Raw genomic sequence first — 24,741 nt, forward strand, 5'->3', positions numbered from 1 at the left:
AGGAGTCATGAAAAGTTGCTTATGTGCATTCGATTCTGCAAATGGGTGTCTATGTGAAATATGAACATGATTTGAGTATATAACTACTTAGTAAATGTTCAGCATGCGATATCTGATAAGTATGCAATCATCTATTGCGTATGTGATTAATTGTGCCTTGACGATACATAAAATGGGAATATAACAATGTGCCTATGTGCGAATGTACGCATGTGTATCTGTGTTTATTTTTGTATTGGGCATCCCGGTATTTGGCAAGGCTTAATAAGAATTTGTGTAGAACATGGATAAAGTAAGGGCATACGAGTTGGCAGACTCTTCCACAGCCCGACTTGATAGACTGCAAGGAATAGTACAAGAAATGGCAGAGATTTTAAGACAACAACGTCAGTTGCCACTACGGCAAGAACCTTTGCCACCACCAGTGTAAGAAACACCAAGGAGTTTGCTATCGAATTTCTGGGGGTTGTTATAGGTGTGGTAAAATGAACCATATGGTAAGGAACTGTCCCTGAACTGAACGGAACGTGAATAAATCTTCTGCCTCAACTAGATTCGTACCAATGGTAGGAATTGCTAATCAGGATAGAGTAATCACACTCATCCCAGAAAGCGCTCAAAATACTTCAAACGTTATCCCAGGTATCTATACTGTTTACAAACGAATGCTTATGTGTTGATTGATTCTGAATTAGTACATGTGTATATCTTCGCTTGGGGTATTATTTGATTCAGATTGGCGTCTTCTTTTGTATTTATTGCATGTGTATCTAGACTGGTTAGACCCACAAGGTTGAGACCGTATTTATTGAATGTATATGCTCTATTTGGGGAATTTTTGAAATATGTATTGGGATATCGATTAACTCTGCACACGCACATGTACATCTAAACCTATGCTCAGGGTGATTTATTATGTTATTGTCTTCAATGACTAAACCACTGGAATTATGACTCTATGATTGTGTGACTGGGTTAAGCACCCCAAATAATGAACTCTATAAATTGCGAGATCATGTATTTGGATGGTAGAAAATTGACTGAACTATGTGACTATGCTAAGCTTGACTCGTAAACCTATGTTTTTGTGACTAATTTGGAACCTTTGCGTGACAAATCCTATATTATGTGTAACCGAAGAACTTTGTTTAATGTGTTACTGTGTACCATGTGCTTGCATATAAGACCTATTTGAGAATTTCTGTACTGATTATGATATATACCTCCTGATATGAACGCCTGCATATGCAACTACAGCTGAACTTATGTGAACAATACCATATTGTACATGATTTGAAATTCTTTGACATGAACAGTTGTGATAAATGACTCCGATATGATTTTGAGAACTGATGAACTTAGAACGGTTGTGAAACTATCAACTATGTACCTAAGCAACGAAGTGTGCCTTACAGAACCAAATACCCCATTGAGAGAACTTTTATCTGATTCAATCTGATAGGACTTTTGTTTGATTGGGCCTGTTAGAACCCTCATTTGATATAATTTGAGGGGACCTTTGCTCGATTTGATTTGGCAAGACCTTTGACGGGATTAATTTGATGAGACCCTCTATCTGATTTGACCTTGTTAAGGGGAAGTACGGATTACGTATAACTAAATAGCCAAATTATTCTTGGCAGAAAAATTGAAAGATCCAAAACTTGAATCTGTTTGGAGTACTTGACTTACTTGAAAGACCTTTTGTGGGCTATCAACAGATTGGTCTAACCATGAACACCGTTGAGAACCAATCTTCAACTATCGAGGACATATGTGTTAGAAATGAATTGAATTGTGCAAATCCACTGATCGGGTGTCTTAAGGAACAATGCTGGTGTATTGTCACACTCTTGCTTATTTGATGTTGTAGAAGCTGATGACAACAAATTGATTTGACTGTAAACAGTAATGAATATTTATCCTCGACTAATCAGAATATGTTTCATATGTCTGCTTTAGTGTTATCAGATTTTGGGAAATTAGGTTATGCGAGTGGTATTGTGTTTGTTTTAATGACATTCTTAAGACGTCCTTTCGTGCTAGGGGACGTTAAGCCTATGTAGCACCTTTATTGAGATATCTCTTTTGCCACCGACGGTTTTGTACGGGTGGGTTTGTCTAATCGATCCCGGGTCCGCCACCGACTGTCGTGAACGGGTGTGCTTTGATTCCGAGATGATTATTCATATGTTTTGTTCGGATTGTCATCATTTGGTATTATGTGGGTGTTATTAACATCCAAGAAGCTTTTAAAAACCCTGATTGTCCGAAAGTACGTGAATTCAATACGCCTTGCGTAAATAACTGCTCAGTGCCATTATATTCTATAATTGGGGCTCTGAGGATGTGTAAATTGTGTTTAACATGTGATTGACTATTTTGATATCCTATTTGACATCATGGGGATTAATGTACGAATTGCCTTCTGCTTTTGGCGACTATGAGATAGTGTGGAAAGACTCGAAAGAACAAAGAATTGAATGTTGAACCGAATTGTAAACTGTAAACTGTTGAATGAATTGAGAACACATGTATTCTGTTAGAAGTCGATTGCCTCGATGTTATTGTACTTTGCAATTAGTACTATGGGGATATATGAGTTACGTATGTTGTGTGGTTGATTGCTTCGTTGTTATCTTTGTTGACTCGGGAATCAATGTCTGGATCCGCTTTAAATTCCTGTAGACTTTTGATTAACCTTGGATAACTGTGATAAATCACTGAACCAAATACCGAATCAGGTTGTGAATTACGGAGTTATTGAAGAATGAATTGAACTTTTGTGACAAGGGAATAGACCGAACTTCTACGGTAAAGTTAGCTGACATCTGAAATAAGTATGTGGTGACCTATTGTGAAAAAAAGGAAATTGTTGAATTTGTGTCTAAATATTTTCGGTACTGTAGACACCCCATTTTTGACTGACCTTAAGACTCGGACGTCATCGACTGAGCGCTCGGTGATGGTACAGATTGTGCTTGTTCTGAGGTTACAGAGTCTCAACTGAGAGCCTTGCCTCCGGACTTCGGGACTCTTTTGTGCTTCGCCTCGGTTTATGAACTAAGTTCTGTTTTCTCTTCCCGAAGGGAGGGAGAGGTCTCATAGACCATCTCTCAATGGCCGCAGGCTACGTTTAATGGTCGTAAGCCACTGTTCCCGTTTGGAGACTAGTTTTCGATTTTCGGAGCCGTCGGCCGTGCGCCTCGGTTCGGGACCGCTTAACTTTCTCCGTTTGCTCCGGTTTTGGGCACATACCTTGTTTCCTCTCCCTAGAGGGACACTGTGGCCCGGGAGACCACCTTTGTGGTCGCACGCCACTTCTAGTGCTTGATAGTCAGCTTTCGGGGTACCCGGCTGCGCGTTTTGACCCCCGAACCCTCGTTTTGCATTGGTGTGGGTTCATTTTTGGCATGGACCCTATTTTTATTGTTAGGAAGGTGATACATGGGTGGGAGACCACCTTTTCTTCTTGGAGGCCACCTTTCTCTTCGCCGCCCTATTTTCTTCTTAAAGAGTTGGTCTCCCTCACTTTTGAGCCACATTTACTGGTCTCCCACCATACCACTGGCTTTGTTTCAGTGTGGAGATCACCAATTACCCTTGGAGACCAGCTTTCTCCTTGGAGACCACTTTTCTCTCTCCTCCAGCCAGTTTTCTTGTCAGGAAACTGGTCTCCCTCACTTTTGGGCCACAATTGCTGGTCTCCCATATCACCACTGAGTTGTATTCACTTGGGAGACCACCAATATGGGCTGTCGACCACCTGGTTTTGAGTTGGACCTTTTGACTTGGCTGGCCAACCACAAAAAGTGGCTGGCCGACCGCCTGGCCTGGTCGGCCGACCACTTGAACTGGTCGGTCTACTCCCTCCTGTTTTGTCTTCCTGAGTTGTTTCCAGCTGTGCTAACTGGGAGGCATTTGCTGCATCCTCCATGCACGTGTATGGAGGATGTTTAATCTTGCTTCCAAGCTTCCAAGAGAAGCTTTAGACTTCTTTGGCAATGGTTCAGAACCTGGTTTGAGGCATACATACACCTTTCCCTATATCTCTCTATTTCAAGCTCCAAAGACCTTTGTTCTTGGCCCATTTCCACTACACCTCTTAGCCTAACACCTCCAACACCAACCTAAGCTTCTTGGAAGGTCTTGAGAGGTCCTAAGGTTTGAGTTTTTGGTCGCAAAGCTACTGGAGTTGCTGAGCTTCAAGGGTAACACTTCTTTCCCTCTTTTTGACATTATTTTGCTTCATATCTTAGCTCCATTTGTAAGCATATTTGGGCTTTGTCATAAACTAAAAAAAGTCTTATTTTGAGTTTGTTAACATGTTTGTTTGAGGTCTTTTTTCTGTTGGGGGTCATCTACCCCCTTGCATGCTTCATTTCATCTTGTTTTGAGCTATGCCTTAGGGCCTTTGTGTTGAGATTTGTTGGCCCTTTTGACCACCGAAATCCAAGGGATTTTTAGTGATTATTATGTGTTTTTGAGAATCAAAATCAGAGAGGGGTGACCCTCTCACCCCTTGTCATGTTTACTCGCTTTCTTGGCCTTACAAGGGAGCCCCTATTTGCATGTTTTCAAGCCATGTTTCAGGCCATTATTTATGAGCTTTATGACCTTCATGAACTCTTTCCAGAGGTATGTTTGCCATATAAAGTGTCTCTTGCATGTGTAGAGCAACCCTCTTCATGGCCTTTCAAAGGAGCCTTTACTTGTATGCTTCATAGCCTCATTTCAAGACCTTTTTAGTGAGTTTTAGGGCCTTCGTAACCTCTTTCTAGAGGTGGTTTTTCCATTGTGGGTGTCCATCATGCATGTGTAGAACAACCCTCTTTATAGCCCATCAAAGGAGCCTATCATTCTTGCATGTGTAGAGCATGTTTTAGTAGGTTTTTGGGGTTTATTTGGCATGTTATACTTCTGAATTTTTCTGGTTTGGTGGCCACTTGATTGCCTCATATACTTGTAGTGCAAATCCTCTTTATTAGCTTGTGTTGCATGCTATGTTGGCCCTTGATTCTAGCACTTTTTTGGCCATGCCTTAAACTAATCTTGTGCATGTTTTGGACTGCCTTAGCTCTGTTTTTGGGTCTCATGGTCGAATGATGCCTGTTTTGCATGCTTGTAGTTCAATATCCATGTCTAGCTTTGAGTTTTGAGGTCTATTGCATGCATATATTGAGGTGTATTCATGTTTTAGGGCCATTGCATATCATACTTCAGAGCTTATATGAATGCCATATTCTCATATTTTTCACTCTTTAAATGCATTTGAGAGTCGGGCTTGTATGCCTCATTTACCGACCATTGAATGAGCTCCATTTTTTTGCATGTTGAGCCATCATTTTAGGCCATTTTCCCACTGTCTTGGACCTGTCTAGGGTCTGTTTAGGGTTGGTTTTTCCATATGTGCATTGCTTTGTGTACCTGTAGTGTAATCCACTTCACTAGTTTCGGTATCGGGGTCATCTAGCATGCATTGTGTGACATATTTGCATGATTCGAGACCATCTTTTATGCCATTTCAGAGCTGGATCATGTGCCATTCAATGCCATATTTCATCCTTTGCCATGCTTTGTTAGAGTTGCATGTTGTGCCTTAGGATCGGTCCTTTGCATCCGTGCATGTTTGCATGTATTTCGGTTGTCTCATTTTCATCATTTGGCCACTGATTTGGGTGTGTTTGAGGCCCATTCATTTTAGTTTAAGTTCATCTCGCATTGTGTATGCCATGTCCGTATTGTCGCATGCTTGATCGTCGCATTGTGTATGCCTTGATTATGCCTTTGTGTATGCCCATCTTCATATGTGTGCATTGTGTATGCCATATAGTCCTCATGTGCATTGAGTATGCCTTTGATCATTTCATAGCATTGTGTATGCTAGTAGCATGTTTGCATATCATTACTTGCATGTTCGCATCATTTAGTGGCATTACATTTAAGTTGCATGTTAGAGTTGCATTCATGCATGCCATGTGTGTTGCATTGTGTTTAGAGTAGGGTTTAGTCCAAACACGAGAAACGAGAGACATTTCGTACTCCAAGTGACGAAACGTGTCTCGATTCTCGGTCGTCGACACTCCGGATTACCTATGATGGAGTCTAGGCCTTGTTGTGTTTATATGTGCATTCGTTTCACATCGAGTCATGCAATTTGATTCCTCGGCCATCATGCATCGAAATGCGTAATAGGTGGCACGAGGATCGAGGACTACATTCCCTAGAGCTTGTGCAATGATAGAGAGAGTAGTTGTGCACACATATGTTGAAAATACTTTGCCATGCCCCTTTCTTGCTCTCTGTTGCAGCAAACCAGATATCAGCAGCCTTCTAGAGCGTTGTACAGTGTTTCGGGATCAATTGCAAACAGAGGCAAATCGGGGCAACGCGAGGAATTTCCCGACAAGGCGACTCGAGCATGCATGCATCTTTCATCATTCAGAACAAAGCTGAGGCAGTCCATTACTTGTAGTATTGCATACTAGTTTATTCGCTTTCCTAGTTAATTTGTTAATTAATTAGGATTTTGTAATGTTTAATTAGCTAGAGTAGTTAATTATTTATTCGGACTGTATTATTTATTCGGACCCTCCAAGAGAGGGCCAATTGTTGTAATAAGTGTGCATATGTGTGATGTATGTCTTCCAACCCCACGTCTTTCTCCCTTTTATTTACCAGCTTATGATGGTTAGTTTAGGACATGTTTCAATTAGCATACTTCTGATAGCATGTTTGCATTCATTCATCTGTTTTTCATGCACCGGGCTCGGCGCATCATACTAACTGCATCGTATTTCAATTCCAAGTTGAATACGTGTATCAATTTTTGCATTTCATATGCCATCTTAGAATAGCCGAGCCTATCTTAGTTGCATTTTTGCATGTGTTGCATTAGGCATTTCAGCATAGTTAGGATTCATGCATGATTTCTAATTAGCTTCTTTCTTTGGCTCAGAGTACTCGGTAAGTGTTTATGCTTTAGCATCCTTGCATGTGTGTGAGTGACTGCCATGATAGCATGCCTACCGTGAGGCTAACTGCTTATGTGATATAACTGCTTGAATGCCTATGGGTGAAGGTTGGATTACTTGGATTGGAACAATTCATTGATTGCGAGTTTTAAGCCCACTAGATAGTGGCAAAACCATGTTTTCTAAGCCCACCCGAGGGTGGCAAAATCTGCATTTTAAGCCTACTTGCGAGTAGGAAACCGCTTTAAAAAACAAACATGAAATGTTTTGTTCCAATTCAGGCGATCCGGTCTATACTTGTATGTTGTGCGCATCACATAGTAATTCTAGGCTAATAAACCGGATTAAGAACACATATTTTCAAAACTCGATATCATGGTTAGTAGAGGCTGATCTTTGATCGGGCGAGCGGGGGTGCTCACGAAGTGACCTTCCCCAATCATACCCAAGTTCCCGAGCCGAGGCAACTTTGGTGATGACGGACACGTGGCCTTAGGCAACGAGTCAGGGTTTCCTAAATTTCCCAAAATAAAACATTTAGGTGACGACCTTGTATCTGGAAAAACAGTCCATGTTTGGCACTTCTTTCTTGAAAATCAATTTTCAAAAACGATTTGCCGGATTTGGACTCTTTGGTGATTCATCGGTCTTGCATTGCACTCTGCGAGATTAGATACAGGACCGTGACATTGAGTCTGAACTGTAGTGAGCCCAAATGAACAGAACGGGATTTCCCTCCCGGGACGTTCGGTAACAAGTCAAAGCCAAATAACGAATTTCATTGTGGGGCGGCCTTGGACACCCAGGGCATAAGTCCCATTTGGGTTGTTGTATATAGGATTACTAGGTTTGCTCATTTCCTCCCTGTGAAATTTTCGTATGATGCTTATAGACTAGCCGTTGTTTACATCAATAAGATTGATTGGTTGCATGGGATCCCAGTATCCATTGTATTAGACAGGAATCCTAAAATGTGTCTGAATTCTGACAAGCCTTCGAGAGGCAATGGGAACTGAATTGTGAGTCAGCGCTACTTTCCATCCACAAATTGATGTATAATCAGAAAGAACTTTTGGGAGAAATGCTCCAAACATATGCAGTAGATTTTTCAGGGAATTTGGAAGATCTATCTGTTGTTGGCAGACATTGCTTACAACCACAGCCTACACTCTAGTTTTGGTGTGACGCCATAAAAACCTTGTATGGAGGAAAATGTAAGTCTCTGATTGATTAAGAACAGAGTGTTGCTTGATTTTGAGACTAAGCAATGGCTATGAAAAAGGATTGGAACCATTGAATGAAGAGTGTTCCGAATTGTGTTCGACTAAAGGTGAAATAAGTTTGGAGGACCAAACTTCCTAAAGGGGGGAAGACTGTGATAACCCTGTTCCGTATTGTGCTAATGGGTCCTTATTATGAATTTGATTATGTGTCAGATATGATTTTGTGTGCCAATTATGTGAATATATGTGGTTTTGAATTTCAATCTGTTCACCGTAGGACTATCTATTTGATTATCTGCTTTGGAAATTAAATTGAAGGCCTTACGGCCACATAACCCAAAATTGACTGTGCCATTGGGATTGGCGTAATTTTTAGAGCCTACAGTGAAATTTAATTGAAAACTGTTTCGGATCAAATTAAATAGATTAAATTGGTGTTATAGTTCTCAATTGTTTAACCTTATTTAATTGTGGCTAATGGGACTTATAAAGAGGGACACTACACACTCAATTCCCCTCTTTGTTCATTTGAGCCAAAAATTACTCTAAGAAGAGAATGGAGGGTCAGTTAGAGAGAGAGAGAGAGAGAGTGTGTAGGAGATTAAAGGCTTGGTCAAGAAACTTGGGAATCTTGAAGCTACACTCAAGAATAAAGCATGAGCTTGGAAGATAAAGCTCCTAGGTGAGTAAATTCATGAGTTTGAACTTGTGATTTTGTGAATTAAAGATTAATTGGTGATCAAGAACAAGAGTTGTCCTATAATTGATGAATTTGAAGTTAATCTGCGCATGCATGTATAGGATCACCATGATTTTTGCATAATCAACCATGAATTAAGTTGAATATGGAAATATGAGTATTGAATCATACATGCAAGCATGTTTTTGTTGTGTTCCATGAGAATGAACACCATTTGCATTATTTGGAATAGAAATGAAGTCAAGATTAGCATGCATGTTTGAATAATTAAAGATATGGAGCTTGTATGAGGTTTGAAGACATGAGTTTGAATTATACAAAAGGAACGTTAATTAATTTTGAAGATTGGCTCCATGTTGTTTGTGTACTCATGCTATATGATGTATTTCTCCATTTTGGTACCTTAATTCGAGCTTTGGAGCCCTTGAATGTCAATTTGAGCTCAAGAACATGTTCTGGCAAACCCAGAAATTTTGATGTCTGCTCGAGCGAGGTAACCGCCACTCGAGCGGGAAATACGTGCTCCCAGTACTTTTTGCAGACATGGTGAGTGGGGAAGTTCACGATCGAGCAAGGAGCTATGTAGACAGACCTTCAGCTCGAGCGCTAGACTTCACGCTCGGGCGTAAATTCGATGCATCCAGTACTTTTGCAGACCTCATGGGTTCGCTCGAGCAGGGAAGTCCACGCTCAAGCGGGGACCCTGTTTCCTGAAATTTTGAAAATGCATTTTATGTTCCGTTTTTCGTTCCATTTCACTTCTAAGTACTCTTAGGCATACATTGAGCATTGTAAATGAGTTAGAAGAATAAGAATTAAGCCTAAAGAGGAATGTGTGAATTAAGAACGGATTGAATCGATTGCGACCCATATGTGTTATGTGATGTGTAGGGTCAAGCTCCAGGGCAAATCAATCAGCCGATTACTGTGAGTAATATCTTAATAGAGATATCTGAAATATGTTGCTGTCTAATTGCTTACTTCTATGTAAGTTTTATAAGTTCATTGATTCGATTGGTGGACAATGTTTGCTATACCAAATGAATGGGCCAGAGGCCGTTTGACAAGAATGAATGAATGGGCCAGAGGCCGTTTTGACAAGAATGAATGCATGGGCCAGGGGCCGTTTTGACAAGAATGAATAAATGAGCTAGAGGCCATTTTGACATGAATGAATGGGCCAGAGGCCGTTTTGACATGAATGAATGGGCCAGAGGCCGTTTCGACATGAATAAATGAATGGGCCAAAGGCCAGTTTGACACGAATAACAGTTTGTCATTTGAATGGGCCAGAGGCTAGTTTGACATGAAGGAAAGGATGGGCCGAAGGCCAGTTTGTCATTTGAATGGGCCAAAGGCCAGTTTGACATAAACGAATGGGCCAAAGGCCAGTTCGACGTGAACGAAAGTACGAATGGGCCAAAGGCCAGTTTGACTTGAATGATACTAATGAATTGGGCCCGAGGCTGTATGATGTGTTTGGAACCGCAGTTACTTAACTTACATATGTCTATGTATGTATGTATTAGTTAGAAATATAAATTGGGCCCAAGGCCGTTTGATGTATATTGTTCCAATGTATATTCTTTATTTGATATTATTCATTGAGCTTTTGCTCACGCTCATTCATGTGCTTATAGGTGAGCCAAGAGAGGTCCAGACCCAGCCTTAGTGAAGTCTGTATGGAACAACCAAAGTTTTGAAGAGTCAGCCCTAGCGTCTCCCGCACGAGACACGTTTTCGCCTTTTTGCCTTTCTGTGTATTTTGTCATGTTGGCGAGGACTTCGGTATACGTCTGTGTATAGTTTTGTTTGGCTGACTTAGATTTGAATGATCCTGTCTGTACAGAACCTTATGCTACTATACTTTCTGTTGTGAGTTATGAACATATGTAAATGTGGAATGTTATGATGTGCGTATAAGCACGGCTCTATGGACAAAGTTTTAAATTTGCTTCCGTTTGGCCCTTTTGCTTTGAGTTTTGTCTTATTTTGTGTGAGGCTGTAGGTAATCTCGTGATTACTGTCCGGTTATGGCCTTAACCCATAGGGGCGGGTTCGGGTCGCGACAGGAAGGTTGTAACCGAGGAACAAGGGTGGTGTAACCGATAGGCCTATCTTATCGTATTTCATATGGAGAGAGGAAAGGTTTTAACCGAATGAAAGAAGGGTAGTGTAACCAATAAACATATCTCAACGTATTTGATACAGAGAGAGGAAATGTTTTAACTGGGTGAAAGAAAAGGTGGTGTAACCAACAGACATATCTCAACGTATTTCATACGGAGAGAGGGAAGGTTTTAACAGAGGAACAAGGGTGGTGTAACCAACAGACGTATCTCAACGTATTTCATATGGAGAAAGGGAAGGTTTTAACCAAGGAACTAGGGTGGTGTAACCAACATGTGTATCTCAACGTATTTCATATGTAGAGAGGGAATGTTTTAATCGAGGAACAAGGGAAACAGAGGTGGTATAACCAACAGACATATCTCACTGTATTTCATACGGAGAGAGGGAAGGTTTTAACCATGGAAAATAGATACAAGTCAAACCATGCTTTGCCAAAAAGGGAAAGAGGGTACAGGCCAAATCGCACTCATGTGAAAAGGATGGATATAAAAAGCACGATGCACATGTATGGAACATAATTGCAATATAATTGTTGTAATTGATGTGAAATATGATGCGATGCATGTTCTATGCAACATAACATATAATAGAATTTGAAAAGATAAGTAAAAAGTAGTATTTTGAAAATACCTCATAAAGATCTCTGACATACCACTCGGAGGTCCTCAAATGCTCAAAAAAGGACACAACTTGCTCAAGTTTGAGATCGGAGCACTTTCCTACTTCAAAGAAATGATGGGACTTGAAATAGTGCATCCAGAATCACATTTCAAAATTTTCTATAACCGAAACAAACCTAATTTCTTCAATTTTCCTTGTTGGGATGAACACAAGACCCTCCATGCATAGGATAAGCAAGATCTCAGTCAAAACCCACTCTAGACCATTTGAGGAGTCGGTTGGCCACAAAAAAGGGACGACCGGCCACCCGACTAGACAACGGGGGTAGATTCAGGATTTCAACCTGTGGTCGATTTAAAACACAACAAGGGCTCACTAAAACACATCTAAACCATCCAAAAATCACCTCCCTCTCTCTCTAAGCTCTCTTTCTCTCTCTCACTCTCTCTCTCTCTCTTTCTCTCTCTAGATTTTCACTTTATTTGCGTTACCCAACATCCTATGCAAACTTTTTTCACAAAACCCTCTTGGCCCTCTACACTTTAAACTGATTGAATTTTGTTTTCGTTGAGTTTTTGGGATTTTCATTGTTTTGGGCTCATTCTCATGGGTTTTTCTGGGCTTTTGGTACTTTCTCCAGAGTTTTGACTATTTCTCTCTTTTCTCTCTCTTTTAGGGTTTTGACTTTGGGATTTTTTTGCGTATTTCCCTCATATTTCCTCATTTTTCTCTCATCACCCACTATTTTACCCATGGAAGATGTTATTCCATATGACGGTGCTCCTCCCGAGGTACTAGTGTTTTCACTTGCTGTAGAGGTTGAGGAGCCTTTGATAGATGAGGTCGGCGGGGCGGCAGAGGACATCGCCGCCGACATTGCGGAGGAGGAAATATATCGTCCTAAGCCTGAGCCTAAGCTTGAGTTACTACCATTGAGGGTGAGGCCATTCAACCTTGCTACCTATCACCCACGCACACATGCGATGGTGCTCGGAGGCATGCTGCATTTTGAGGACTTTGCTAGGGTCGTGCCTGAGGATTTTCTCATGAGGGAGCATGCCTTTCATCTCTCCCACGATGCCGCTAAGGTCAGAAACTTTGCTTTCACGTACTTTGCTTGCTTTGATATTTTATTACAGTCTTTCATTCTGTTATGCATCTGACACATTCTTTTCTTTCAATACAAGGTGATGCTCTTGCCTAGAGAGGCTACGGGGCCGTGACAGCGAGGGACTGGTATTAAGAGCTCCCCGCTTGAGCCAGAGAGCTAGTCAATTAGGCAAGCATCAGCCTATTCTGCTCAAGGCTTGCACGACTGCAGGCTAGTTGAGCCCTACTCGGCGCTTTGGTGGAGAGGTAGTGGGACACGACCAACTCCTTCCACTTCTCCTCCACTAGGGAAATGACGATGACCCCCTATGACTTCTCCATGATCACGGGATTGAGAGTTGGTGGTGATCTGATTTTCTTTGACATCAACATGGGCTAGTGGGAGGCAGCCTGGACACATCTTCTTGAACCACGCCCTCTCCTAGATAGGTCGGCCATGGTGCACTACAATTGGTTCTACGACCGTTTCCATGGGACCCAACAGGAGGCTCAAGAGGAGATCGAGCAATACACCCATGGATTTCTGATCTGCCTCCTCAGTACCACCATGTTTGTGAACAGCTAGAATACCGTGGGTCTATATCTGCTCAGCGCCTTGGTGGTCTTGCCTCAGGTGCGGTTCTATGATTGGGGTGGCGCTGACCTTTCCACTCTATACGGATATATGAGCTCTATTTCCAATAAGAAGGGGAACAAGTTCGGGGACTATTAGAGAGCCTGGAATGTACACACTACACTTTTTGTTTACTTCTGTTTGCACATTATGCTTTATGCTTTGCACTTTTTGTCTTTATTTCTTTCTGTACATTATGCTTTCTGTTTTGCACTTTCTATCTTTATTGACTCACAAACTAATCTTTTCTTGCAGCTCTGGGTATATGTATATTTCCCCACCCTTGCCGTGGTTCCATGAGATGAGGTAGAGGCTATTGTGTCTACTCCCGGTGGTAAGACGACAAGTGCCATCCTCAGTGCCGCGGTGTTACTGTCTTTACTTACTACCGCCGATTTTTTGATACAGTGGTGGCACGTAAGGTAATCGGCAACTCATACTCGCTTCAGCTTCATTTCTATTGTTACTGCTTTGATCCATACTCTAACAATTGAGGCAACTGACAATTGTGAATTTTTTGTTCATAGGTTACGTGGCAGCTATTGGAGGGTCCTTTCTGTAGGACCTGGTATCTCAGGGAAAGGTTCATGCGTCAGACCCTAGGCTTACCTGCCTTTATTGCTCCTGCTCCTCCCCCTACATCGATAAGGACAACCGATGGTCTACCAGTCGAGGCCATCATGCAGTTCATGGCAAGACAGGACACTGACCATTTTCAAGGGATCGGAGACTACGTCAAGTTCATTAAGACCCATCTCATGCCGCCCTTGACCAGAGCTCATGCAGGAGGTGCTGTACCTGAGGTGCTGCTTATGTAGTTTAGCCGAATGTTGGAGGGGCCACCTCTGCTATTCGTGTGACAGGTCTGCCTGTGATCCCAATGTGATCCCATGTTGGCGGTTGAGTCGAATGGCCTACCAGATTCCAATTGAGCAGTCAGAGGAGGAGCATGAGTACGTTAGGGACCCAAACGTGCAGCATATAGGCACTTTGTCTCACAGTTTTCAATTCATATTTTTTTTTCTGGATACTGATGCCTCAAACTAATTTGTAGGTGCCAGTGGGTTATGTAGACAGCCTTCTTCAGTTGGTCGCCTTTTTGGTCCATATGGTGCGGAGGAGAGAGACATTACTTACTCTCCATGGTTATCAGGCACCCTTTTCTTCTATTTATTTGATATGCTATGATTTTCTTCTTGCCATGTTTATACTGTTCTGCACCACACTGTGCTGATTTTCCATACTCACACTAATACTACATTGATATTGTTCAAATACTCTACTTCTTGCTTTCAACCTCCACTTGCACCAGCGGCACCTCCTCTAGCTACGAGGAGAAGAGGTAGACAGGCTCCTGGACGTGGCAAGGGTGAGAGTAGAGGTCGGGGCATAGGTTGGGGTGCCCGGAGTCGAAGTCGGAGTCAGAGTGGAGAGTCCCAGGTACCGGAGACTTCCTCGGAGCCAATTTTGAGTGGAGATGATAGCGAGACCAGCGGCACTGAGGAGATAGTGAGCAAGAGCTCTGAGTCTAGGAGCGAGGATGATAGTGCCAGCTCTAGGTTAGGAACTGGAGTAGATGATACCAGCTCTGAGTCCCACTTCTCTGATGATAGTGGTGTCGATAGTGACAGTGTCCCTAAGTCCCCTCCTCGGAAGAGAACAAAAAGGGCCTTTTTAGCCTGATGTGACTGGTACCGATTTTTGTATTCTTTTTGCTCTTTTCTTTTGCTTTGTAGTTTAAAACTTTGTATAGCTTCAGATAGGACTGTTACTTTTTGTTTTAAACACTAGAATTTTCTTTTTTGTAAAAACTATGATCAGGGTTGAACCTTACAGTTTTATAAAAGGAGGAGTTTTGTTTTGTATAGCATCTCAAGAATGGCACCACACTTGCATAAAATTGGAATTGAATTTGAAACTAAAAATGCTTGTATTTGAATGAAGTTTGTAACTGGATATTGAGCCTTCAATTGACCAAAACACAAAATACAACTTAATAAAGGAAAAACAAAGTAAAAACAACATAAACACAGTGTAGACGTGCCCCGAGAACTCTCCGGCTCCGCGCTGCGAGGGCGCGAAATCCGTTTTGTTCTAGGCTGCTAAAGTTCAGACTCAATGTCACGGTTCTGAATCTAATCTCGCAAAGTGCAATGGAAGACTGATAAATCACCAAAGAGTCCAAATCCGGCAAATCGTTTTGGAAAAACTGATTTTTATAAAGAAGTGCCAAATATGGACTGCTTTGCCAGATACAGTCGCCACCTAAATATTTTATTTTGGGGAAATTTAGGAAACCCTGACTCGTGCCTAAGGCCACGTGTCTGTCATCACCAAAGTTGCCTCGACTCGGGAACTTGGGTACAAGAGAGGAAGGTCACGTAATGAGCACCCCCGCTCTCCCGATCAAAAAATCGGCCTTTACTGAGCATGATATTTTGTTTTTGAAAACACATGTGTTCTTATTCCGGTTAATTAGCTAATCTTACTACGTGATGCACACAGCACACAAGTATAGACTAGATCGCCTAAGTTGGAACAAAACATTGCATGTTCATTTGTGAAAATGATTTGAAGTTTGATACTCGCAAGTAGGCTAAATCGGGGATTTGATGAATTGTTCCAATTCAAGCAATCCAACCTCCACCCACAGGCATTCAGGTAGTTAATCAATTAAGCAGCTAGCCTCATGGCAAGAATGCTTTCATGGCAATCAATAATACACATGCAGTATGCTAAAGCGTAAACACTCACAGTGTACTCCAAGCCAAAACAAAGAACTAGTTAGAAATCATGCATGATCATAGTTCATGTTAAGATGGCTAATGCAACACATGCGAGAATGCAATTAAAATAGGCTCGACTATTCTAATCGTGTCATATGAAATGCAACTTGGTTCATGTAATGAAATTGGAATTGAAATACAATGTAGTTAGTATGATGCGCCGAGCCCGGTGCATGCAATACAGATGAATGGATGCACGCATGCAAGCATAAGGTATGCTAATTAAAATATGCCCTAAAACTAACCATCGTAAGCGGTTAAGTAAAAGGGAGAAAGAAATGGGGGTTGGAAGACATGCATCACACACACGCACGCTTATTCCAACAGTTGGCCCTATCGACGGAGGGTCCGAATAAGAAGCTAAACTAGCTAATCTAAGCTAATTAAACTACTTATTACATCACAGAATTGAATAACTAGCTATAACTAATTATTACAACACAAATTGAATAGCTAAGTGCATTAACTAATTAAGTACAAACCAAAGAATAAACTAGCTAATCAAATCAGCTAAGTAAAGCGATAAATCAGGAGCCTCAAGGCGGGAAGTATATGCATGCTCGGTCGCCTCGTTCGAAAATCCATCGCGATGCCCCAATTTGCCTCTGTTTGCAACTGTCCTCAGAACTTTTCACCAAGCTCCAGTTTTTGCTGCATTTCTCCAGTTTGCTGCAACAGAGAGCAAAAAAGGGCATGGCAATATATTTGCAAGATATGTGTGCACAACCGCCCTCCCTATCATTTCATGATCTCAAGGGAGTGCAGCTCTCAACCCTCGGGCCACCAATCGCGCATTTCAATGCATGATGGTCGAGAGGCGAAGTTGCACAATCAATATCAAATGAATGCACACATAAATGCTTAGAACTCTATCATGCATGATCAAGAGCGTCGGCGACCAAGAATTGAGGCATATTTCATCACTTCAAGTATGAAACGTCCCTCGTTCCTCGTGTTTGGACTAACACCTATTCCAAACAAAATGCAACATAAGCATGGCACACACAATGCGACTCAAGCATGCAAACATGCAATGCAACTTCAGCATGCAAAAATGCAATACAATGAAACGAGCATGCGAACAATATACAAGGAACAAACATGCAAACATGCAATGTAATGTAACATAGCATACTCAATGCCAATGGCATGCACACTCAATGCAAAACAATAAAATAGCTTACGCAATGCAAATAACAACATGGCATTCACAATGCAAGGCAACATGGCATACTCAACGCAATGTAACATGGCATACACAATGCTTGATGGACTTAAACAAAAATGGACAGATCTCATCCATGCCCAAATCAGTGGCCATAATGATGAAACTAAGGCACAAAGGGCAAGGCAAGCATGCACAATGCAATGGCCTATCAAGTAGGCCTAGGAACACAACTCTCAAGCACATTGAAGAAGTGATAAACATGGAAGTGCGACAACACCAAAGGCTCTGAAATCAAGTATGAAATGATGCTAAATCATTCAAACAACACAAGTAAAGCATGCAAGAGGGCCTATGGCACAAAGCCATTAAAGGGACTACACAAGGGGCATGCAATACATGGCACAAATGATCGAACCAAACATGGACAGAGCTCAAGTAGGTCTAAACAAAGAGCAAAACATGCTAAGATGAGGGCTCAAAGACCTAGGCATGCAAGCATACACACTAGGCCATAAGCTAGGCAACAATACGTAACACTCAAAGGCACTTAAAGAGTGAATAAAGTGGGAACATGGCAATGCTACATGCTCTGAAATGTTATATGAAATGATGCCAAATCATGTACACAATACAAATGAAACATGCTATGGTACCCAAAGCTTGAAGCTAGCATAGGCATTTGTACTACAACTATGCAAAACATGAAGCATATGGCCAAGGCAACCCAAAAAAGTCCTAGAACATGTCAAAATGAGTCTAAAACATGGATGGAAGGAAGCCAAAACAAGCTAGCATGAAGGGCATACAACATGATGAATGCAAGGCACATAAGGTGGATAACACTACATGTATTAAGACCAAGCATGAGATGGCTTCGCCAACAAAAATTAGAGTTATATCATGGCAAAATAACCCCAAAAACACATTGAAATGATAGCTCGCAAGCTTAGGTATGAAGGCATACGCAATGGTTCATGTTAAGGGCATAAAGGGCAAACCCTCCAACGCATTGAATAAGTGAAAGATGCAAGTGTGTGGCCACACTACATGGACTGAAATCATATTTCAAATGATGCCAAATCATGGAAATAGGCCAAGCAATGCATGCTAGTGGACTCAATACATAAAGCTAACAAGCTAGAATGCATTATAGCTATACAAAGCATGGCATGCATGACCAAAACAACACAAATTAGAGCTAGAGCATGCTAAAACATGGACAAAAGCTTCTTAGAGTTGAGCCAAAAACATGCTAGAATGGTAGTCTAAAGCATGGTACATATGAGGCTACTTCATGGAATTGTACTACAAGTGCATGGAGCATGCAAGGGGCCATCAAACCCACCCAAAATAGAGGTATAACATGGTAAAACAAACACCAAGAACATGCTGAGATGGACTCAAAACAAGCTAGAATGACATGCTACTTCATGAAGCATACAAAGCTAGTTTATGAAATTTACACTACAAGTGTATAAGGCATGCATGGGGTGACAAAACCAAGTCAAAACAATAGTATGCCATGCTGAAATAAGCCCAAATACATGCTAAGATATGGCAAATATAAGCTTAACAAACATGCTCACACATGAGGCATTCAAAGTAAGCATTCAAAATACAAGGAGAGGGGATGACCCTTTCCTATTTGGGACCCCAAAACCACCTTTCCACCACTGAAAATCCTCTGGATTTCAGTGGTAGAAAGGTCATGCAAAGGCTACAAGAAGAGCCAAAAGGGATGGCTCAAAACAAGGCCTAAGAGGGGGTAGACCACCCCCAACAAAAAAATTGACCTTAAATAAACATTTTAAGGACTAAGAAACATAACTTTTTGCAATAGGAAGTTAAGCTTAAATAATCATGCAAATAGGGCTAAAAGCTTAAGCAAAAGCAAGGTTCAAGAAGGTAAAAACTCACCCTTGGTGAACACCTTCAAGGCTGCAACTCCAACACTCTTTTTGAACCCAAACCAGTCCAAAAACTTCAAAAACAACTTCAAGGGACCTCAGCTCCAAGAGTATGGTGTTTGAGTGTGTGTTTGTGTGTTAAAGTATGATGAAATTACACTTTAAGGCACAAAACAAGACCAAACAAGGAAATATAGAGACAAGTGTGTATCTATCACTCCAGCCACAAAATTTTGAACCTAGAGGAGAGAGGAGGAGATTCTCTTTTATAGAGAACCAATGCTCAAGTTTATTGGACAAGCTTAGGGTTCAAGGCCATCCCTCCATATGGAGGATGGTTCTAGTGCCTTCCAGCTGGTACAACTGGACATAAACTATCTCCAAAAAGAAGGAGAAAAGCAGCCGACCACTTGAAGTGGTCAGCCAGCTATTTGAAGTGGTCGGTCGACCACCACAAATGGTCTCCCAAGATGAAAACTGGTCGGCCATGGTGGAAGAGAGTCTAAAGCATGAAAACAATGCAGTGGTGTGGTGGCCGACCAGAAAAGGTGGCCCAGAGACCAAGGAGACCAATTGGCAGACCAGAAAATTGGCTGGCGGGAAGAAAAGTGGTCTCCCACCCTTGTACCACCTTCCAAACAAGGAAAACAAGGTTTGTACCAAAAACAAACCAAAAAGGATGCAAGACGAAAGTTCAGGAGACAAAGCGCGCAGCCGAAAGCCTCAAAAACTAGTCTAGGAGCACCAAAAGTGGTTTACGACCACAAAAGTGGTCTCCCAGACCACAGTGTCCCTCTAGGCAGAGGCAATAAGGTGTGGTTCAAAAACCACGCCAAACGGAGAACGTTAAGCGGTCCCGAGCCAAGGCGCGTGGCCGAAGGCTCCGAAAATCAGAAACTGGTCTCCAAACGAGAAAAGTGGTTTACGACCGTGAAAAGTGGTCTACGATCACAAAAGGATGGTCTACCAGACCTCTCCCTCCCTCCAGGGAAGAGAAGCAAGGTTCGGCCTGCAAACCGAGCCAAAGCACAAAGAGTTTAGAGGCCCGGAGGCAAGGCTCTCAGCCAAAACTCCGGAAACCCTAAACAAGCACAACATGCACCATCATCAAGCGCTCAATCGATGACATCTGAGTCTTAAGGTTGGTCAAAAATAGGGTGTCTACACACACCTATTTACACTTGCTAGCAACAAAGGACTCAAAACAAGACTCAAAAACAAAAGGACCAAATGCAAAACTGTTACCCAACTGCCTGGCCAGCAAGCTTGGTCGGCCAACCATTAGAGTGGGTGGCCCACTAGGAAAGGTGGCCGGCTAAGACTAGTGGCTAGACAATTGGCAACAACTATCAATCACTCACACAACCTTATCCTCTATAAAGGTCTTCTCTTGGTCTTTCCTTCGATAGAACATCATCTTTTCTGCTGTTTTGTCTGGAAATAGAGATCTTTCTTCCCGAGAGGCTCAGGGATTGGACAACCACTTTGGATAGCATGGTAAAGGTAAATTTCTGCGATTTCATCATAAACGCTATTTTTTCGTTAAGCTGTACTTTGCTTTGTTTTTCGTTCCTTCATGCCGCTGTTCGATGTTGGAACCTGGTTACATGCGTGTTTCACTCTAGATCACAAGAAATGTGTCTAACTCTCGAAGAGTTTCAAGCCTTAATGGAGTCTTGGTGCGATGAGGAGATCATGCCTCAACCCCATTTTGGCCATGCACGGGCTCTTGAACGAATGTGTGGGCTTACTTTACACAATGCTCGGTCTTTGGCTCATGACGGGGAGTTGGACATACCCGGCTTGATTCATCAGTTTTTTGATATTGGAGATAGAGGTGACCTTATTTGGCGAGGTTATCGTCAACATGCCCTCTGCTTATGTTTGCTTGCACACTTCTTACTTGCTCCTAGTTACAGCGGAGCTAGCATTAGGTTGATCGACTTGGCCCGATGTCTCAAGGAGGGTAAGAGCTGCATAGGTTTGGAATTGGTCAAAACTTTGATGGGTTTGGACACTTTCCATCAGCGAGAGACTTCTTGGTTTGCGGGGAGTCCACTGCTTCTTTAGGTTTTGTTTTCCACCTTCTCTTATTTATGAGTGCTCATATCACTTGGCACTCACTCTCTATTTTCTGTCAAAACCCTTTCCTTACTTTTTCATCTCCACGTACATCTCTCTATTCTTTAATCTCTCTTATTTTTCATCCCTTCCTTGGTGTGGTTGATGAATAACCTGAAAGTGGTGGACCCTTGCCCCGAGTATTCAGCCAGATCCTACTTCTTTCGCCCACAGCAAGTGGCCTTTCGAACAAAGGGACTATGGTGTGATTGGATATACAACAGATCTGTGGCTGACATCGCTTGGCATTGCCACTAGTTGAATTTGACTGAGATGAGTTACAACATGTCTCACCAGTTGGGCATACAGTTGATCGGCCTCACACATTGTATATTCTACTTTCCCTTCCAGTTCAAACTCCAGTTTGGACGTGCTTAGACCCGTTTAAATAAGGGGATGGAATACCCTGCTCCATTCCAGCTCGTGCTTCACACTTGGCTCAATACCTCACTGCTTGGAGGATGAGAGAGCTTTTGGCCTTTGTTGCTAGCTTCAGTTATGCCTTTTCTGGTGAGTGCTTGGCTTGGCTTGAGGATAAGGCACAAGTTGGACCATCCTTGGTTGCCGAGACTTCTGATAGTACGAGCAGGAGGTAGAGGATAGTCACTTGACTCGTCTATGCCCCTAGTTTATTACTTTGACTTTTCTTTTCAAGTTTTTATGATGTAAAAGCAACTTTGATTTAATAGTAGAGTTAGAGAATGTACTAGTATTGAAATCATGTAATTAAAGTTTGTGGGTACTGAAAATTTTCCTTTTTGGTCCAAATAATGATTTATGTTGTAAAAGGTAAAATTTTGAGAAAATTAGTTTCATTAAAACTTTCCAAAACAATTTTCGAAAATGGTTACTACCTGATGCACATGGAATCAATCCTCAAGATGTACAACCCCAAATCAAAAGATCATAACTACCCACAACTACATTCACTATCACTGCTCTGTCGTGCAACTGGTCCTTTTACCAAATGGAGGTAACACAACCAAGTTAACAGATGACGGAAAAAGAGAGATCGATCAAACAAATGAACAGGACAATTGAGTTGAAAATGGTTATGGCCGAACTTCGGGATGAAGTTGTCTACGTATCCCAAAGATGGGAATCAGGCCTTACGTAGTTCGGTTAGGGTTCACTAATGTATTAACTCTCTCCTTTTGCACTCTAACTTTTACCAAAGTCCCCCTTTCGAGTTTTCAACCTTGTGAGCTCCATTTTTCTTTATTTCTAATTTTTCATGCTCTAACTTTTCCTAGGTCGCCCTATCGAGTTTTTGGCCTAGCGAGCCTCTTAAGGATAGTATTTCTTCAACTTGTCCATGTTGATTGGTTACGAGAACTCCAAGCTATCTAAATCCATAAGAATGATTGCTCCCCCAAACCAGTTAGATTTAATGATTTAAGGACCAGTCTAATTTGGTCTGAACTTGCCCCTGGGGTCATGGATGGGAGCTCAGCTGTCCTTGAGCACCATGTCTCATTCTTTAAGGTTTTTGGATTTGACTTTCTTGTTAAAGGCCCTGGCAATTCTACACTGATAGCCTTAGATATAATACAACGCCTTCAATCTCCTCTTGTCAAACAACATCAATTCTTCGAACATGTTCTGCTGCTAATCCACCTCTATTATCTAACACTTGGCCATAATTCTTAACGATGGTACTTCGATCTCAATCGGCAAAACAACTTCCATCACATATATTAGATAATGGGGGGTTGCCCCTGTAGATGTTCAAATTGACATTCTATATCCCTAGAGTGCAAAAGGCAGTTTATTTAGCCAATCTTTATAGGTTTCAACCATCTTTCGCTGGATGTTCTTGACATTCTTGTTTACGCCCTCAATAGCTTCGTTAGTTTGTGGTCTATACATTGATGACTTGTGAAAAGTCATGTTGTATTTCTCGAGCAAATCTACCACCTCTTTCTTGAAATGTGAGTCATTGTCTGATATGATCTCATTTGGCTCCCATATTTACAGATGATGTTGTTCCTGATGAACTTGGCTACATGTGACATTTTCAATACTGAGTATGACTACACTTCCACCCACTGGGTAAAATAGTCGATCGCCATCAAGATGAACTTATGTCCATTTGAACCCTTTGGCGAGACTGCCCCAATGACGTCAATTTCCCAGACTGAGAAAGGTCACGGTGAAGTCATGTTGTAGAGCTTTGGCAGTGGGATATTCATGCGATTGGCATGGATTTCACATTTGTGCCATCGCCAAACAAAGTTGATACAATCCTCCTCCATGGTTGACAATAATAACCCTGCCTGAGGATCTTCCTGGCCAACATCACACCAGTCATGTGTGCCCCACACTCTCCTCCGTAGATGGCCTCCATGAGACGCTTTGACTCCTCTTCTTCAACGCAGAGCTTGTGCATTCCTAGATGTCCTCTCTTGTAGAACTTATTCCCGCATATGATGAACTGAACGGCCAAATGTCATATTCCCCATTTATCCATGGCATTTCCCCTTGTTGGTACATATCCTTTTCCAGGAAGTTTCAAATGTCGTAATACTAGGGGTTTTTGTCTTGAACCTCATCTATTGCGGCTATTGTCTCATAAGCAAGCGTATACTTTTGTTCAATGATGATTAACCCCGAGCGGTATGTCTACCATAGAGGATAATGCATCAACAAGCTGATTGTTCCCTCTTAGCAGATGTGTGAATGTCAATTTTTCAAACCTTGGAATCAGAATGTCCAGGGTTTGCTGATAGACCTTCATTTTCTCTTCCTTGACCTTCATGTCTCTGTTGGCTTGAGAAATAACTAGGTTCGAGTCTCCAATGACATCCAGTCTTATTGCCCCTAGTTCTAGGGCAACTTCTAATCTAGGGATACACGCCTCGTATTTTGCTTCATTATTTGACACTTTGAACCGGAGTTTGAAGGCTAGGGGTAAATGGGAATCATCAGGTGCTATAAGTAGTACTCCTGTCCCATAACCATATTGATTAGCTACTTCGTCAAAGTACATTGTCCATGTCTGCTTTTCTACCTGTAGAATCTCCTTATCTGGGAACAGATACTCTACTGCATCATCTTTTTCCACTGGGCGGTCTACTAGAAGTACGACTATTTCTCTCTCTTTGACGGACTTGCGAGTGACGTGCTTGAGGTCAAACTCAGAGAGAAGAAGTAACCAACGAGCTAGCCTAGCCGTATGTGCCGGTTTCTCAAAGAGATATTTGATGGGATCTAATCTTGAAACCAGAATTACGGAGTGGGCTAACAGGTAGTGTCTTAACTTCTTAGTTACCCAAACCAAAGCTAAGCAAGCTTTCTCCAGAGGAGTGTAGCAGGTCTCGTAATCCAACATCTTTTTGCTCAGGATGGCATTTTCCATCTTAGCTTATGATTCTTGTGCTAGCAT

General features: G+C 41.9%; 1 protein-coding gene across 1 annotated transcript; it reads right to left on the bottom strand.

Annotated features, from left to right (window-relative positions):
* Positions 1–23,949: 23,949 nt before the first annotated feature.
* On the bottom strand, positions 23,950–24,345 carry LOC145821875 (uncharacterized). Its single transcript, XM_082918450.1, has one exon. The coding sequence runs from the start codon at positions 24,343–24,345 to the stop codon at positions 23,950–23,952; it is 396 nt and encodes a 131-aa protein (XP_082774576.1).
* Positions 24,346–24,741: the final 396 nt, after the last annotated feature.

Source organism: Camellia sinensis, chromosome 3, assembly GCF_055761805.1.
Source record: "Camellia sinensis isolate YWXY chromosome 3, ASM5576180v1, whole genome shotgun sequence".
NCBI classification, from domain to species: domain Eukaryota; kingdom Viridiplantae; phylum Streptophyta; class Magnoliopsida; order Ericales; family Theaceae; genus Camellia; species Camellia sinensis.

Bases quoted from the DNA above. Each gene is read 5' to 3' on its own strand.
- LOC145821875 (XM_082918450.1), bottom strand. From the start codon at position 24,345: ATGTACTTTGACGAAGTAGCTAATCAATATGGTTATGGGACAGGAGTA.